Source organism: Phocoena phocoena, chromosome 9 (genome assembly GCF_963924675.1).
Source record: "Phocoena phocoena chromosome 9, mPhoPho1.1, whole genome shotgun sequence".
NCBI lineage: Eukaryota > Metazoa > Chordata > Mammalia > Artiodactyla > Phocoenidae > Phocoena > Phocoena phocoena.
The window spans coordinates 91827046-91845446 of NC_089227.1; the positions used below are offsets into that span (position 1 = coordinate 91827046).

The 18401-nt window shown below is 51.6% G+C and overlaps 1 protein-coding gene across 1 annotated transcript; it reads right to left on the reverse strand.

Moving 5' to 3' along the window:
- Nucleotides 1–991: 991 nt before the first annotated feature.
- KLRG2 (killer cell lectin like receptor G2) lies at nucleotides 992–16868 on the reverse strand. Its single transcript, XM_065883590.1, has 5 exons — nucleotides 16085–16868; nucleotides 9889–9990; nucleotides 9047–9192; nucleotides 1589–1692; nucleotides 992–1112 (listed from the first exon to the last, which is right to left on the reverse strand). Exons 1-5 carry the CDS (start codon nucleotides 16866–16868, stop codon nucleotides 992–994), a joined length of 1257 nt encoding a protein of 418 aa, XP_065739662.1.
- Nucleotides 16869–18401: the final 1533 nt, after the last annotated feature.

Below are 18401 nucleotides of genomic sequence, written 5' to 3' on the forward strand. Positions count from 1 at the left end.
CTGGTCTGCCTTTAAAGAGGAAGGCTGGTTTGCACATGACTGGCACCACGACCAGAGGCTGGTACAGTCAGTCTCCTGTCCTCTGAGGAAGTCTCTCCAGGCTGGAGGCTAAGCAAACCCTCCCCCCACCTTGCTGCCACTCCCTCCAGGCCGGAGGCCCTTCACTGAACCTCAGTGGGAGACACCTTCAGGCTGGGGTCCTCACAGTTGTGGCAGGAAGAGCAGCCTCACGCCTCCCCACATTTCTGATTTCCTTTCTCCCTCGGACCCCAAGCTTTGTGGTGGCTTCGCCGGCCAAGAGGGGGTGTGTCCTCTCTGCGTCCTCCCAGCCTTGGGCATCAGCTGGCCGGACGCCCCGCCAGTCCCACATGCCAGTCACCGCAAAGAACTTTACTCTCTGCCAACCCCCGGGGTGGGGACAGGACCCTCCTTCCTCTCTCCTCCGGGGTGGCCACGTCTCGCGCGCTGCCCTCCGGATGCTGTCGGCGTGCGTGGCCGCCTGGAAGTGGCCTTTGTAGCAATAATGTCATGGCTGCCAAATCCCAAGGCCACTAAATGGGAGACTCACTTCCTGGGCTCAGTGAGAAGCCAGGTTGGGATCACCTGTGACCGTTCATCCTTTTTGTCCCTCTAGGCCTGAAAGGGTGCACACCTGTGACTAGGCAGGTAAGTGGGAGAATGAGAAGTGGCCGTTTTAATGAGGGAGAAACTGAGGCTCAGAAGGAAAAACCCAAAACCAAAAAAACCCACAAGGTCACAGAACAAATCCACTTCAGCAGCTGGACACTCAAATGGGCGCTCAGCCGCGGGGCCGCAGAACGTCTCCTTCCCCGCGGATGTGACCTCCCTGCGCCAGGAGTCCGCTCCCTGCTTCGCCGAGGCGGGGCCACTGAGCAGAGTGGGGAGACCTGGAGGCCTGGGTCCGGGGAGGAGGCTGCCCCGGCTCTCAGCCTGGCCTCCCCCAGCAGGCTCAGGGCGGGCAGAACCCAAGTCACTTGGTCCCCCTGGCGCAGACCCAGGGTCTGGGGGAGGCACAGTCTGAAGCCACGAACTTGCCTCCCTCCAGGCCCCCGCAGTTGAGATCCGGTCCTTGCTGGTCTTCCTCCGGGAGTCTGGGGAAGGGCGAGAAGAAGGGAAGGTACTCAGGCTGACGGGCCCTCCCAGCCCTTGTGCCCGCTGCCTGGGTACCGCTGGGATCACTGCATGGAGCCCGGGGGGTCTGGAAAGAGCTCTGAGGCAGGAGTTATGATGATGTGCCCCGCCTCTTGCCCCAGGGAGTCAGCTGTGTGGCCCTGGGCAAACCACCAAACCTCTCTGAGCAGCACTCCCCTTATCCATAGAACATGGTGACAGTCCTTCCTGGGTGAATGCGTGGGACCCAAACAAGGGATGGGGTGATGAGGACTAAATGAAACCAAGGGACATCCTAGGCTGGGGGTGGTGCAGGGGGGTGAACCTGGCGACACATGGAGGGGAAGGCCTCCAGCCCCTTTGGCGCCTGCTGTGGTATCACGTGGGTCACACTGGGGGCCCAATGCTAGCGTGTTGGGGACAGAGGGGCCGCCTACGCAGGCCCACGGTCACTCACAGCTGGGGTGGCAGAGGGGTCCCATCGATCCAGTGCCAGCCCTGGGGGCCTCGTCGGGCCCCCACCCAGGAGTACTTGGTGACTGGGTATCTGCTCAGGAAGTCCTGAGAGAGAGAAAAGCAGCTCGTCATTCTTCTCGGGCCACTGATACGGCTCACCTGGGGCTTCCGTCCCCCTACCCCATCCCCCATCCCAGGTTTCTGCAAGTTCCCAGTTCCACAAGCTAGAGAAGCGACTCATCCCTCCCCAAACACCAGGAATTGGGAAGCTGTATTAGATGCCTGCTGGTTGACAGGCACCGTGCTCAGGACTGAGGACCAGAAATGAGGGCAATCCCATCTCAGCCCTCCCCAAGGGGTGACAGGACGTGATCGCCCATCCCCACGAGCAATGCACGCTGGGTACTGAGCGGACAGCGAAACGAGGCAGCTCAGAGAAGAGGGGGTGAAGGGCATGAGCAAAGCTGGGAGCCTACAAAGCAACCCAGGTGACAAACAGCAAGTAGCCTCACTGGGCAGGAGAAGAGCGCTAGGGTTGATTAGGCTGCAGAGGCGGCCAAGGAGCAGATGGTCAACAATACAGTCGCCAGCAAGAGCATAAACTACATGGCATTCATTCCGGAAGTATTATGAAGACCATTCAAAATAAGGGTGAGTATGAAGTCCCTGGGGCAACATGGGGAAAAGTCATAATACATGAAGGGTTATAGTAAGTGAAAAAGCTGAATTAAAGTTGTGGCATGGACTTCCCTGGTGGCGCAGTGGTTAAGAATCCGCCTGCCAATGCAGGAGACATGGGTTCGATCCCTGGCCTGGGAAGATCCCACATGCCACGGAGCAACTAAGCCCGTGCGCCACAACTACTGAGCCTGCGCTCTAGAGCCCGTGAGCCACAATTATTGAGCCCGTGTGCCACAGCTACTGAAGCCCGCGCACCTAGAGCCCGTGCTCCCCAACAAGAGAAGCCACCGCAATGAGAAGGCTGCGCACCTTAACGAAGAGTAGCCCCTGCTCGTGGCAACTAGAGAAAGCCCGCACGCAGCAACGAACACCCAACGCAGCCAAAAATAAAATAAATCAATTTATTTTTAAAAAAATAAATAAAAATAAAGTTGTGGCATGATTATAAGAATGAAAAAATGTGTACACACATGGGCGCAGACACACAAGGAACAAAAGGCAAAACAAGTATGTTAGAGAGCTAGCGGAGATGCTGTTTTCTTTTAAATAATTGTCCCCAGCGTCATCTTATTTTTAGTAATGAATTAAAGCAAAAAATTGTATTTAAAAAGTTTCAACTTGGAAAAAGGATGTTTCAATATTGTAAGACTGGTGGATAGAGGTGGGGACAGTGGTCCACACCAGCCCAGTCTTTCCAGAACATAATTTGTGCTACAAAAAAAGAGTGGCAACACAGTTCCTATTGCTCGGACGGGTAATTCCACTTTGGGGAAGAAATCCAAGTACATAAAGGGGAGAAAATGAACTTTCACAAAATTATCACACTGCTATTTGTAAAGAAAAAATGGAAACCACCCAAATGCTCTGCAGTCAGGAAATATCTAGGCAGATTATAGGACATCAACATGATGGAAACTCACAGAGCTGTTAAAGATGATGAGCACACGGAAGATGCAGTGACGCAAGAAAACGCAGATACAAAATCACGCCGAGTGGAAAAAAGCAGACCACACCAGCAAGCCCATGCCGAGCAGCATACATTCGCGTTAGTGATGAGAAGCCACGTAAATCTGATGTATGTTCAGTTCTTCCCTAGAAAAGTGTTTATGTTGACAGAGACAAAACCTCTATATTTAACCCTGGGGATTAGAAAGCAAGCACCAAGTGATGCCCATCCCCTTGGTGACACTCCTATTTGTCCTTGAGGTCTCAGTTTAAAGGTCACTTCCTGTAGGGACACCATTCTGACCCCCTCCCCTGGGCTGCCACAACCTTCACAGTTTAGAGCATGGTGTGTGGCATTTGGCTGGCTTGCTTCCTTGTCAGTTTTCTGTATCAGACAGTGAACTTGGTGAGCTGCCAATAACCAGCAAGGGCCACAGGTAACAATCGGGCTGTCAGGCCAGCCCTGCTCCCAGAGGTGTTGATGCAGACATTCAAGGGAACATCAGCTGGTCAACAGCTGGGAGAAGAGCCAGAAGGAACTTCCAGACTGAAGGGTGCCAACCTTACCCCTTCTGAAATCCCAAAAGCCAGACTGCACAAGGCACACGTACAGCCTCTCCTGGGCTGGTCATTTCCTCTCTGGCTGGACTCCACAGGCTGGGGCCCTTGGGCAGGGTTGGGTGGGAGCTTTGGAAGGGATGAGAAGGAACCTGGGCTGGGTTTGAGCTGCGAGTCAGAGGGCACAGCAGCTCCAAGCATCTCACTGCCGTGGCTGCAGCAGACTCGGGGTTCCTGCTGGCCAGCCCCGACCTCCTGGCAGCAATCAGCTACCTGATCGGGAAGACACACCAGAGCTTGGAGCTCCTCCCAGGGCCGAGAAGGGGGCTATCACTGCAGAGCAGAGCTTTGGGGCTAGGCCACCCCATATTCAAATTCTGGTCCTGTGACTTGCAAGCTAAGTGACCCTAGTTAAGTTACCCGATCTTTCAGAGCTTCAGTATGGTCCTCTGTAGAATGGGGAGATGTTTTGTGTACAAAGCCAAGGGCATGTAGTACACACTCATTAAATGAGGCGCCTCCAGTCCGTTGGATGGTGTACAAAGCTTCGTGTCTGACTCCAACATATGTGACCTCATTTGATGCCTTGGCATTGCCAAGGTGATCCTTCCCTTCTCTCTGTCCTAGCCCCAGGCCATGCGGCTCTCCCTCTGGGCCTCCTGGTGACAGGAGCCATGGCCTGTCCCCACCCAGCTCCACCCACTCCATTCCGTCTTTTTCCTTGCAGCTCAGACACCATTAACCTGTTCCCATTGTTAGCAAAAATTATGGTGTGGGAAAAGCATTGCCTGGAGATATAAGTAAATTCTAGAAACTTCTGTGTAATTTATGGCTCTAAGGACTGCTCCGTAATGGCACAGGTATCTGGGGCCTCCATCTACTCCAGCTGGTGCATCTCCAACTTTGCCACCAACGTGGGGGGAGGGGAATGTGATCCTGAGCAGAATTTACCTGAAATCTCATATTTTACATATTAAAATTAAGGTAAATTGTTTTCCATCCTTTCATACATTTCTTTTTAAAAAACTGTGGTAGGGCTTCCCTGGTGGCGCAGTGGTTGAGAGTCCACCTGCCGATGCAGGGGACACGGGTTCATGCCCCGGTCTGGGAAGATCCCACATGTCGCGGAGCGGCTGGGCCCATGAGCCATGGCCGCTGAGCCTGCGCGTCCAGAGCCTGTGCTCCGCAACGGGAGAGGCCACAACAGTGAGAGGCCCGCGTACCGCAAAAAGAAAAAAGAAAGTAAAAAACTGTGGTAAAATATATATATAAAGTTTACCATTTCAACCATTTTTAAGTGTATAATTCAGTGGCGTTAGGTTCATTCGCACTGTTGTGGGACTATCGCCCACCCCCATCTCCAAAACTTTTTCATCTTCCCCAACTGAAACTTTGCACCCACTATACAACTCCCATTTCCCCCTCCCCTTGGCAACCACCATTCTACTTTCTGCCTTCAAACATTTCTGCTTTAATATTTAAATGTTTTAAACTACTTAATTTTCTGAATCCTATGATATTTATTCGTGTTTTCATCTTTCTGCACTCAAAACGTGGCTTACAGTCAATGTGTACATTTCAGGAAGCTTCTTCCTTCCCCGACCCTGCAAAACAAAGCTGATCTTAAACCAATGGCTAGTGAGTCTAATGACTGATGGCACAGAGGCACTGAAACTTTCTCCTTTCCTCTAACCTCTTGGGGAGGACGAGACTTGTCTATCCTGGGGCTGCGTGTACTGCTGGCGCCTTGGCGTGTCCCTGGGGTCTCGCATCCCAGCTCGTGGAGCCTGTCGTCTGCCAGCGGCCAGCCTGTCCTCCGCTGCTCTTCCCCATACCTGCCTTGGTGCCTCCTGCAGCTTCTGGCCCTTGTCCAGAACTCAGCAGGGCTCCAGAGCTCCACAGTCGTCATATTCTAGATTTCAACTGCCTGAGACCCAAATCTTCACTTTGGTCTTTTTGCAAGGGGCTTTTTGGAAGCTCCTTTTTGGAAAAAGCTTATCCAAACTTTGTGATATATTTTCTGAATATATACTTGTGTTACAAATGATTGATCCTGTTTGCTTAGTTTTAAAAGAATTCAAGCTCCGTTTGCGATCTGGGTAGTTCAGCTCATCTCCCCTCTTTGAGGACCCCCAGCCACAGGGAGGCCATTTGTTCAGCCGATGTCCGAGGTCACGGTGGACTGAACCTGTCTGATGAGAGGCCCGAGGGCAGGGAACTTCACCAGTTTTCTGATGACACTTGCTGTGCTCAGTGGGTCTGACTCAGGAGATGGGCCGCTAAGTCCCTGCCCAGCTCGCCCCCCTCGTCGGGTCCAGGCACTCTCTAGGGACTCACCAAGTTCCCACTGGCCTTCATTTTGTAGATGCAGCCAGGTTAGGTTGGGCAGAAAACATTATATTCTGATCTCTTGCCTCCATGGGCTACCATTACTCTAGTATTTCCCCCTAATCATAGTGCATACTATTTGTAGGACATTTAGACAATTTAAAAAAGCTTTAAAGAAGAAGGAAAATAATCGCTCATAATCTTGACTCCAGTGATAACCGCTATTAATATACTTCCTTTCAGTATGTTTTCTTTGCATATATATTTACCATATTGGGATCACACATGACTTTTTTCAATCTACATTGTATCTTTTTCATTTCCCCATGTTTTTTGAAAAATGTGTTATTCCTGATAATAAAATAATCCATGTTCATGTAAAACATTTTCTCCAGCAGATTTTTATATCTACTTCATGAGAACCCTCCCAGAGAAAAGAAAAATACGGAAGCTGCCTTCCCTGCAGTGTGGGGTGGAATACCTTTGATTTTAGGACTGGGCAGGAAATGAAATTTCATATGTGAGAAAATGTTAAGTAAAATTATCAACTCAAATACAGAAGTATTTTGGGAAGAAAAAAATCCTGGCTAAATAAACTTTACTACAAGATGCCAAGAATTAAAAAAAAAAAAAAAACCACAAGATTAAAGGAGGAAACATAAAAGATATTACCATCTTAATGTATGCAAAAAAATCCAATGAAATTAGACTCATTCATGCTTAAAACTCTTAGTAAAACAGGAATAGAAGGGAACTTCCTTAAATAATAACATAAGGGGGAAAAAAGGATATAAGAATGGGAGGAGATAACAGCAGATGAGAAATGTCGACAAAATTTTGGAAGCTGGACAACATTGATTGGCTTAGCAGACCCAAGAAAGCCTAGTGATTTTTCAAGGAAAGGGTGGAGTGGGAGGAAGCTGAGAAACATGCTAATTTGTACTGAGAAGCCCCAAAGTGCTCAAATATTAGAGGCAAGGTATAGGAAAATGCCAAGGCACAGAATAAAAAGCACTTGCATAAGAGCAGAGATAATGCAGGGAGCAGAAGAGAACTTCCAAAACACTATAATTAGTATTTACAGTGAGATAAGAGAAGATGCTTCATCCTTGAAACAGGAACAGGACACCATACAAAAGGAACATTTGAAGAACCAAAAAGAGTTCTTAAAATTACAAATAAGGCAGCAGAAATAAAAATGAAGAAAAAGACCCACAAAGGACTATTATTGTTAAATTTCAGAACACTGAATAAGAACAAAGGTGAAGACCCTGAAAATTTCCAGAGTTTGGGGTAGGGGGGCTGGTAAGAGTCACATACAAAGGATTGGGGATCAGCGTGAATGAGACTTCTTAGTGGTCGGACTAAAAGGTGGAAGGCAATGGAGCAAAATCTGCACAATTCTGGAGGTAAACTATTTCCAACTTAGAAATCTGTACCCAGCCAAGCTATCAATCAAATGAGAGGTTAGAATAAAAGTATCTTTAGACATGAAAGATCTCAAATGTCTTCCAGCAAATTTATAGAGGGTGTGCTTTACCAAGAAAAGACATGGAATCTAGGAAACGGGATCTCACACAGGAAAGAGGCAAAGGTATATTGAGGATGAAGGTAAAAAGAAATTCCAAGTCAATAGCTGGGTAGCAGGCCTCGTGAGCAGCCAGTCCAGACTGAAGCAGGAGACAGAGGATTCCAGGAGGCTGTCTGTCCATCTCCTGAACTATTTTTTAGTTTCCGGGTTTTTTTTTTTTCTTCTGGTCCACGCTGCCTTGCCCACCTTGACCTTCAATCACATATTCCTGTCATATATAACCAGAGCATTGTGCACCTTCCCTTCATAGCATAGATCAATATAGTAATTAAACATCTATTTCTATGATTTCCAGATTGCTCTCTGCCTCACTCGCCGCTCTTAGCCACGTGAAGGTGGAGGCTGTGCTCTCTGGCTCTTCGTCGAATCCCCAGTGCCAAACGCAGTGTAGGTGCTCAGTAAATGTTTATTAAGGCACTGACTGAAAGAATGGTGCTTTTTCATGCATATTAGAACAGCTAATATAAATTCTTGGCACTTGCCCTAGGTTAGATAAAATTAAGCCAAGGTTTGGATCCAGTTTATAGGTCCTTTTTTGTAGCCACTCTCAGACCCACTGACTGGATTATTATTCAGCAAATATTCACTCCTTCCCCTCCACCCCCAGGGTGGGAGTGGGGCATGGAGTATACTACCCTGTCCCTTTGATGTTGGGCTTGGCCATGTTACTTGCTTTGCCCAATGGAATGTTAGCACATATGACATGAGAAGTTCTCAGTTCTTGCCCTCCTGCCATTTTTCTTACAAAGAGTTCTCTCAAGAAGAAGGACGAGAGAGTCATGGAGCAAACACAAACCCAATCCATAGGCTCAAGCCAAGCGCAGCCAATCTGCATCCCGAAGCTGAGCTGTCCTGCCATACTCAGCCCAAATTAGCCCATCAACAGTCCTCCCACAGACCAACGATCAAGAAAGAGATGCCTATTGTCTTAAGTCAGTGACTTTTGGGGTGATTTGTTACCCAGTATTATTATAGCAATACCTGACTGGAATACCCACTAAATGTAATTTATTTTCCAGACTACCTCTCAGAGAGTACATGTGTGTCTCTCCCACAGACCGGCCAGCACAGACTTGTTCCTGAGCTCACTGTTAAGTGCTTGGTCACCAGGTTGGATGGGAGCATCTCCGCTCCAGCCCTCCCATCTCCACTTCCACTTCTTAGAATGAAGAGCAAACTGAACATCTTGGAGACCTGAAGTCTGGTCCTCCTGCATGTCACTTTATTTCTCCAGGCCTTGGTGACTTTTTCTATAACACAGAGTTGGACTAGATCTTTGAGGTTCCTTCTAGTACTGAGAATCTAATCTGTAATGATAACCACGCCCCTCTCCTGCCCACCTCCCCCCCTCCTCACCTGGGTGTGTCTCAGCAGGGGGAGGGTAGCATGGTGGGCTGAGCAGAAAGCCTGGCTGGCCTCCCAGGCCTCAGCTTTGGCAGAGAGGTAGTAGCAGTGCTCCATGGACCACATCCAGCCCTGGGGGCATGGCTGGCACCTGGCCCCTGCAGCACAGAGACCACCAGTGAGTGCAGGGTAAACTGTACAGAGCTGAATGTGTGGATGTTCAAAAATCGAGGGGGCGGGGGCGGACTTCCCTGGTGGCGCAGTGGTTAAGAATCCGCCTGCCAATGCAGGGGACACGGGTTTGAGCCCTGGGCCGGAAAGATCCCACATGCCGCGGAGCAACTAAGCCCGTGTGCCACAACTACTGAGCCTGTGCTCTAGAGCCTGCGAGCCACAACTACTGAGCCCACGTGCCACAACTAGTAAAGCCCGCGCGCCTAGAGCCCATGCTCCGCAACAAGGGAAGCCACCGTGATGAGAAGCCCGCGCACTGCAACGAAGAGTAGCCCCCGTTCGCCACAACTAGAGAAAGCCCACGTGCAGCAATGAAGACCCAACACAGCCAAAAATAAATTAAAAAAAAAAATTGGGGGCAAATCTGCAGGCATGGAACTGGCAAGCCTTGGAGGGGTAAGCAAGGCGGGCAGGCCCTGGGAAGGCTGCACAGCTTGTGCACAAGGCCTCTCCACAGAAGGAAGGGGCTCTTCTCCCTTACCTCTGCTCACCGAGCCCTGCGTCTTCACGCTCCATCTGCATGGGGGGCATGTCTTTTTCTAATTCTCACAAAGAAGCTAGAAGGACTAGACACCCTGCTGGGGGAGCAGGGGAGGAGAGGGGACGGGGAGGTGCCATACCTGCTTTCGAGGCCAGGGCCACAATGGCCACCGTAGACACCGCCAGGAGCACGGCCATGACTGCCAGGGCCCAGCGCAGGGACCTCATGTACATGGGCAGCCCTGTGGGAGGGGAGGGGACAACCAGGAGACACAGGTTAGGAGATGGTCCCAACTCAGGACCATGCTGACTCCTATACCATCAACATGCCCACCTCATCGCCCACCCTCAGGCCCAAGACACCAGGATAAACCACTCAATTTGGGTCCAAACCTCATACCTCGGAGAAAACTGCTAGAAGATATTCCACTTCTTAAATAACTAGAAGACGTAAGATTCTCTTCAAGAAAGAAAGTGGCTAAGAACCATTTATCGAGCATCTGATGTGCATTAGACATAGGGCACAAATAGCACCAAGGATGGGGCAAGGGCCCCACACTCAGGGAGCTAACGGGACAGGCAAAGGTAGCAGGAGATCAAACTCCACACAAGAGAGGAACGAAGGCTAGATTCAGAGTTCGACAGACGAACTCTGAAATTCAAGTTCGAGTCCTGACTCTATGGGCCCCTCAAGTGTTCTTGGTGGTTTTCATTTTAACATTGGAATCACATCTGCCTCTTCTATCTCTCCAGGTCACTGGAGGCCACTAATGAAGCTTCACACAGAGAGTGCCTTTTGGGCTGCAGAGCGCTAGACAGATGTGAGTTGTCAGCTGCCCAAGGACCTAGGGGACCAGATGGCTGGAATGAGGCTGTGGAGGGGAAAGGAAGACAGGAGGACACTCCAGGTGGGAGGAAGGGTGCAAAGGCTCAGAGATAGAACATGTTCAGGGACTTCCCTGGCAGTCCCGAGGTTAGGACTCTGTGCTTCCACTGCTGGGGGCCCAGGTTCGATCCTGGCCGGGGAACCAAGATCCTGCAAGCTGTACTGCGTGGCCAGAAAAAAAAAAAAGAACACATTCCGATGCCACATCCTGCCTTGTAGATGGAGTAACCAGGGAAGTCAGAGCGGAAAACTCGAGGAGTAGAACATAGTAAATGCTTAATCACAGCCAGAATTATAAGCAGCTTTCCACCTGGAAAGACGCACCCATCTGAAGTAGCTGAGCTCTCAGAACTTGACCTCTGCCACGACTCAGGCGCGAGATCGATCAGAGCAAACACCTTGCTGCAAGGGGCCCAGGACCCACCCAAATCTTGGGGATGAGGGTCAGGAATGCCACATAACCAGTGTGAGGGTCCTAAGAACTCAATCATTATATTTCCCAAAGCCTGAAACAGCAGGCGTTAGTCTGTGGCAAATATTTCATTACTTTGAAAAGAGTAATTCCATTTAAAAGACCAAGGACATTGTATATACCCACCACCCGATTTCCTTTTTGTATCTGGGATTGACATCTCCAGGGTCACACCCTCTGCTGCTTTCCTTCACTGCTCATCCCATCGTCACTGTCTACATTTCAACTACCTTTCCACCCCACAACTGAAACACCTTCTGCTTCCTCCTAGTCAAATCCCATGGCTGGGGTGGAGCCAGGTTTTGTGCGACTTAGTTTATCCAATTGGGGCAGGGGGACATCTTAAAAAATAAAATACAGGGACTTCCCTGGTGGTGCAGTGGTTAAGAATCCGCCTGCCAATGCAGGGAACACAGGTTTGAGCCCCGGTCTGGGAAAATCCCACATGCCGCAGAGCAACAAAGCCCGTGTGCCACGACTACTGAGCCTGCGCTCTAGAGCCCGCGAGCCACAGCTACTGGAGCCTGCGTGTCACAACAACTGAAGCCCGCGCACCTAGAGCCCGTGCTCCACAACAATAGAAGCCACCGCAATGAGAAGCCCACGCACCGCGACGAAGAGTAGCCCCCACTCGCTGCAACCAGAGAAAGCCCGCGTGCAGCAACGAAGACCCAATGTAGCCAAAAATAAATAAATAAAATAAATTTATTTAAAAAAATAAAATACAAAGTTCAGCACAGGGGCTCAAAGGGCTCCTGCCGGTGAGAGGCCTGCTTGTGTCATTGCCTCCAGGTCCATCTACTTCGGCCGGTGGCCTCTGCTCTCCCGGCGGAGCCTGACCACGCTGGACATCACCTCTCCCAGCTCCACTTCCTCCAGGCACTGAGAGCATTCTTCCTCTGAATGTACCCCTCCTGGCACCATCCCAGACTGCCAGGCGCTTTTGTTTTCTCCTGCCCAGACTGAGGACTGCTGGAGGGCAGGGTCAGGACGGCCGTTTCCTCACATCTTCCACACCTGATGTGTTGAGTACAATGTGACAGGCGGCAGCAAGGCTGGACAACCACTGAGATCCAACTGCTGCTCCCCTTCCCCAGACGGGGATGGGACTAAGCACTTCTGACATGTGCTTACACTCTGAGGTTAGTGCTACTCATTGAGTAACGATTTACAGAGCACTTAAGTGCCAGGTGCTGGAGATTCAGTGAAAGGCTAGACTGTCACCTGCCATGCCCCGCGGGGCTCAGAATCCAGGGGAGCATACTTACAAGAGGGATGCTGGAGCTGGGCAGCACAAGGGCCCGTGGAGCATGGAATAGGGACACCTGATCTTGCCTTGGGGACCAGAAGAGGTGACTCTGAACCAACACCTAAAGGGGAATAGTCTCCATTTGAGGATCCAGCTCTTCCCCAGTTTTATTTCTTTATTTTTTAAGTTAATTATTATTTATTTGGTTGGTTGCACCGGGTCTTAGTTGTGGCAGGCGGGCTCCTTAGTTGTGGCATGGGAACTCTCAGTGGCGGCACGCATGTGGGATCTAGTTCCCTGACCAGGGATTGAACCCGGGCCCCCTGCATTGGGAGCACAGTCTTAACCAACCGCGCTACCAGGTAAGTCCTTCCCCCCAGTTTTAGGCTCTCTGCAAAAGCCAATTTCTCTTCTGGGCTGAGGGCTCCCATATAGAACATTCCCTGAGTCCTTGATTCTTCAGTTTACACCTGGACAGTGCCTCCGGGACATCTGCCCCAAAAAGCAAGGGAAGAGACAAAGCAGTGACGTCTCCAACCCTCTCCACAGTGGTCTCCTCCCTCTTGGGTTCACAAGGAGGGGACATGAAACAGCTGGGTGGCAGCATTACCACACTGGCCTGGGCAAGTCCCTGAGCCTGTGCCCTAGTGTGCCCTCTTGTTGTCACCAGCTTGATCTAGGCGGTAAAGGCCACCACAGGCAGAAACCACAATGCAGAGATCCTCATCCAAGCAGCCTCCCTCAGACCAAGCTTCAGCCAGGAACTTGAAAGTTCTTTAATCCCACACTTCCCAGAGAGGAAGCCCAAAGCATCAAGTGTCTGCATGCACCCTGCAGTATTTCCTGCCCGGCATCTCCCTCCCCTGACGTCATTCCTCTCCACACCCCCGGGTTACCTGCCTCATGTCCAGAGTATAGTTTCCACGTGGCAGCTCTCCCTAACCATCCAGTCCCAAAGTCTGCCTCTCCCCTGGACACTGGACACTGCTGACCACATCTTCCAGAAACTCTCTCCTTTTTCTGCTTCTCTGCATCCTGATTCTCTTCCTACCACCTACATTTTTCTTTCCCAGTCTGTGGCTGGCTCCTCTTCCTTTTTTTTTTTTTCCGGCTGTGCTACATGGCATGGATGTGTGGAGGGGGTCTTAACCGCTGGACCGCCAGGGAAGCCTGGCTCCTCTTCCTTTAAATGACATCACTACCTGGAACTCCCAAAGGTACCTGCTTATTTCTCCCACGCCTCTTCCCCCATTCTCCATTCTGCAAGGATAACCCAATCAATCCATTATTCAGCTACCCAGCTCAGCAACTTGGGAATCATCCCCACTCTTCCTGTTAGCGCATCTTCATCAGGGCAGTGGCCCCACTCTCTAATTCAACCTTTGAACACTCCCTCCCACCTCTGCCATAGATCAAACCTTCATCGGCTCTTGCGGAACTGGTGCTATCACCTCTTAAGGTCTCCCTTCCTTCAATCTCATGCCTGTCCTGACCTTCCTCCACAGTACTGGCAGAGCTCACTTTCTAGAATAAAAATCCAACCATGTTACCTCCCCACGACTCCTCACTTCCTTGAGTCCTCACTTCCTTATCATCCCACCCTTTTAGTCACAGACTCTCCTATTATTAATCTGATTAAAAAAAAAGCTACAAACTTGGGCTTCTCTGGTGGCGCAGTGGTTAAGAATCCGCCTGCCAGTGCAGGGGACACAGGTTTGAGCCCTGGTCCAGGAAGATCCCACATGCCGCAGAGCAACTAAGCCCGTGCGCCACAACTACTGAGCCTGCACTCTAGAGCCCACGAGCCACAACTACTGAAGCCCACGTGCCACAACTACTGAAGCCCACGTGCCTAGAGCCCGTGGTCTGCAACAAGAGGAGCCACCGCAATGAGAAGCCTGCGCACCGCAACAAAGAGTAGCCTCCGCTTACCACAACTAGAGAAAGCCCGCACGCAGCAATGAAGACCAAACACAGCCAAAAGTAAATAAATAAATTTATTTTTTAAAAAAAGCTACAGACTCATTGTGGTGGACAGAATAATGTCCTCCTAAAGAAGTCCATGTCTTAATCCTTGGAACCTGTGGATATGTTAGGTTACAAGGCACAGAGGAATTAAGGCTGCAGATGGAATTGAGGTTGCTTATCTGCTGACCTTGAGATGGGGAGACTATCCTGAATTTCTGGGTGGGTCCAGTGTCATCACAAGGGTCCTCATAAATGGAAGAGGGAGGCAAAAGGACAGGAGAGCCCCAGAGATGGCAGTGGAAAGGTTCAGCCTGACACTCGCTGTTTTTTCTCTTTTTTATTAGCTGCGCTGGGTCTTCGTTGCCGCGCACGGGCCTTCTCTAGTTGCAGCGAGCGGGGGCTACTCTTCGTCGTGGTGCATGGGCTTCTCATTGCGGTGGCTTCTCTTGTTGTGGAGCTCGGGCTCTAGGCGCGCGGCCTTCAGTAGTTGTGGCACGTGGGCTCAGTAGTTGTGGCTCGCAGGCTCAGGAGTTGTTTGCTCCGCGGCATGTGGGATCCTCCCGGACCAGGGCCCGAACCCGTGTCCTCTGCATTGGCAGGCGGATTCTTAACCACTGCGCCATCAGGGAAGTCCCGGTTGGTTTTGAATATACAGAGGACCATGAGCTAAGGAACTCAATCGCCCTCAGAAGCTAGAAAAGTCAAGGAAACAATCATCTCCTAGGGTCCCCAGCAGGGATCACAGCCCTGCCATCTGGCCTTTAGTCTCTTGAGCCCATATCAGACTTCAGACTTACAGAACTGCAAGATAATAAATTAGTGCCATTTTAAGCCTCTAAGTTTGTGCCAATTTGTTACAGCAGCACCAGAAAACGATACACCTCTCATGCAGAAAATGTGCTCACACCCAACTCTGCAAAAGTCCCCGCGTGATTAGAGTCCCTGAACCCTACCATGTCTAAGAACCCCTGGCATAGATAGGCCCTCGGGGTTTGGAGCCTGTCTAGCTGACCGGTCTCTTCTCAACCGGTCAAGCTTTCAGCTGGTTGTCTGCTGGGGAGGCCTCTAAGCCCCTCCAGCCAGAAGGCGCGCTACCACCCCCAACTCCTACTCAGCTTTCAGGGCTTTAGCTGCAGGAAGCTTTCCCATGCCCTCAAGTTCACCAGCCACTCGCTTCTGGTTCCTTGTCCAGGATTTTTGTATTTTTCAGGCTCTTTCTTCTTCCCTGCAAGTCGCCACCCCCCACGCGGCAACAAAAAACCTCACACACACCCTAGCACAGTCTGGCCCGAAGTCCCCACGCAGTAGCAGCAGTAGCTGCTGAATGGATGAGTGTTAGGGGTCAAGTGGTCCTCAATATACGAGAGAGAAAAAGGGAGTCTGGACCTGCGAGAGATCGGCGAGCCGAAGTCAGGAGTCGGGAGACCGCGGTGCTGCCGGGCCGCCACCGCCGTCACGTGATCCTGAAAGCCCTCCCCTCGCTTGGAATTCCTTCCACCTCCACTTCTCAAAGACGCTGCGCACACTAAGAGCGAACGCGAAAGTTCTTGGAGGGTCGGAGAGGGAGAATAGCGGTTTTATTCTTTTACTGCCAACAAGTTGGATTATAATTACGTAGACAAAAAGTTACCGACTCTACGCCAGAGAGGCCGGGTGGGGTTCCTCCGCCGCAGCGGCCCAACGCTGGGTGGGTAGCAGGCGGGCCTCACCTTCGTCGACCCCCACACGGGAGCGCGGCTCCCGGCGCCGGCGCGCGCTTACCTATGAGCTTTATGACCCGGGACAGCTTCTTGTCGAAGTCCATCTCGGCGTGGAGCACGGCGTCCTCCTTGCAGCGGCAGCGGCACGTGGGGGAGCCCGGGGACTCCGCGCGCCCCTCGGCGGTACCGGCCCAACCCTCGGCGTCGAGGTCGCGCTCCGTCCGGGCTGCGGCCAGCGGCGTGCCACGGCCCCAGGTGCCTCCCGGAGACGGGGTCAGCCGCAGGAGCGGGTGCGCTGGGGAGGCGTGGCGGGAGAAGGCCGGCGATTCCGGCACCGGGACGGTGAGGAAGCGCGTGGAGGGCGCCGGAGAGGGCGCGCGGCTGCCGCCGGCCGCGCCCACGGGCTTCACGCGCACGTCCACCTGTAGTTCCACGGGGGCCCAGGCGCCCCGAGCCGGCTCATCGGGCGCGGCCCTGAGCATCTGCTCGGCCCCCGGCGTCTCGCCGTCCCGGGGCTGCTCAGCCGCGGCTGGGCCCGGCGACGGCAGCTCCGGGCTGGCGGACTCCTGACGGCGGAAGGCTTTGTAACCCGGGCTGGATGGCAGCAACCGCAGGGGCGCGGGTCGAGGCGAGGGCAGCTTCTTCCCGCCCGACAGGTCCTGGCCCGCGCCCGCCTCCTCCTTCACTGCGGGAGCCAGACTGGGGCTGCTCTCGGGACTCTCAGGGCGTCTTTCCTCCGCGGGGACCTGGGGCTGCTCCAGCTCCGGGACCCGGCTTCCCAAGGGCTCCATTGGGAACTCGGCTCCGTCTTGGTCTTCCCCCGACGCCGCCCGGGCTCCCTCCATTTTATACGCGGAGCAGCCGAGAGGTGCCGAGCGGGGTGCACCTGGGCCCAGGCAGGGAGTTAGCTTCGCCTCCCAGGTCGGGATTGGTTCCGACGGGTCGCTCTAAACCGTCAAGCCACGCCCTTCTCCGTCGCCACACCCACTTCCTCCTCCCAGCCAAGGACCCTGCTAGGATTGGCTGTGGCTCGGGTTCTGTTGGCCACGCCCCTTCAGGCCCCCAGCCTCGCCTTCACTTGGCGAAGGAGAAGAGAGGGGCAGAAGGGTCTGGCTGAGGGGTTACCCAGAAAGAGCCGGGAGACGGGTAAGGGGGGAGCCCAGAGCGCAGACCCTTCTCTCTTCCTTGTCCCTGGCCCCACCCATTTCCCCCTCCAGCCCTCTGCCATTGTGCTGATTTTTGAGAGTTAGGGAAGGAGCGGCACACCTAGAGGACTCCCCCAAGGCAGAAGTCCCAGAGACATGTACTCTGGAGGTCTGACTCCTACTGGGCTAACTCAATAAAGACTGAGAAATGAATAAGCTTGAAAATGTGTATTTTCACGGCGGGAGAAGCCTGGTCCCCTGCCAGCCTGGTGTGGAGGACAGGGTTCCCAGCCCTGACCAGTAGTCTGAATACCATGAAAAAAATACAGACTCCTGGCAGACTCCACCCAGACCTACTGAATCTCATAAGGGGATAAGGCCAATTTTTAACAAGTGCCCCAGGATAGGATTGGCAGATAAAATACAGACCATTCGGTTAAATCTGAATTTCAGATAAATAAATAAATAATAGTTTTTTTGTTTTTTGTATAAGAACGTCCCAAGTGCTCCGTGGGATATACTTATATTTAAAAAGTATTCGTTATCTGAAATTAAAACTTAACCTGCCTCCTATATTTTTATTTGCCAAATCAGGCAAGTCTACCCCAGGGACTTCTGCTGGAGTGATCTTGGTAGCAGCATTTGGAAAGACCACAGACTCGCTACTCCTGAGAGACGGGAAGGAAGCAGGATGTGGAGGGGAAGGATCTTAGGAGGGGAGGTAAACTACTGCAAAGGATGCTCCCTGAAGACAAGCAACTGAGAGAAAAAGTCCAGCAGAAAGAAAGCACTATATGAAAACACTTTATGTTTAATCTCTACCAAACCCAGGCTATGTATTTAATGTGGGGATATATATATATGCCTGAAAATGCATTTAAAAAGATGTGGAAAGATAGATACATACCAAAGTGATAATACTAGTGGATTTTGCTGTAGGTTGTCTGGGCTGGGGCAGGGGGGAACGTCTAGGAGACTTAACCTTATCTGCAATGTTTCCACTTTCTAGAAACAGAAGGTATTTTTGTATATTCTTACATAAAAATTCAATTTTTAAAGAGACAGCATATAGTAAGTTATTTTTTAGGGCTAATAAAGATTACTAAAAATATGAAAATAGTTCAAAAAGTATATAAAATATAAAGGAAAGGTCTCTCCTGTCCCTGTATTTCACCTCTCAGAGTCAGCTGCTGTCCCTGTGGAGATGGGCTGCTTGTTCATGTCCAGTGTGGA

Coding starts and splice junctions, on each gene's coding strand:
- KLRG2 (XM_065883590.1), bottom strand. CDS start 16,868: ATGGAGGGAGCCCGGGCGGCGTCGGGGGAAGACCAAGACGGAGCCGAG. Junction 9,193..9,888: donor GGCCCTGGCCTCGAAAGCAG/GTATGGCACCTC, acceptor TCTGTGCTGCAG/GGGCCAGGTGCCAGCCATGC. Junction 1,693..9,046: donor CCCTGCTGAGACACACCCAG/GTGAGGAGGGGG, acceptor TCTCTCTCTCAG/GACTTCCTGAGCAGATACCC.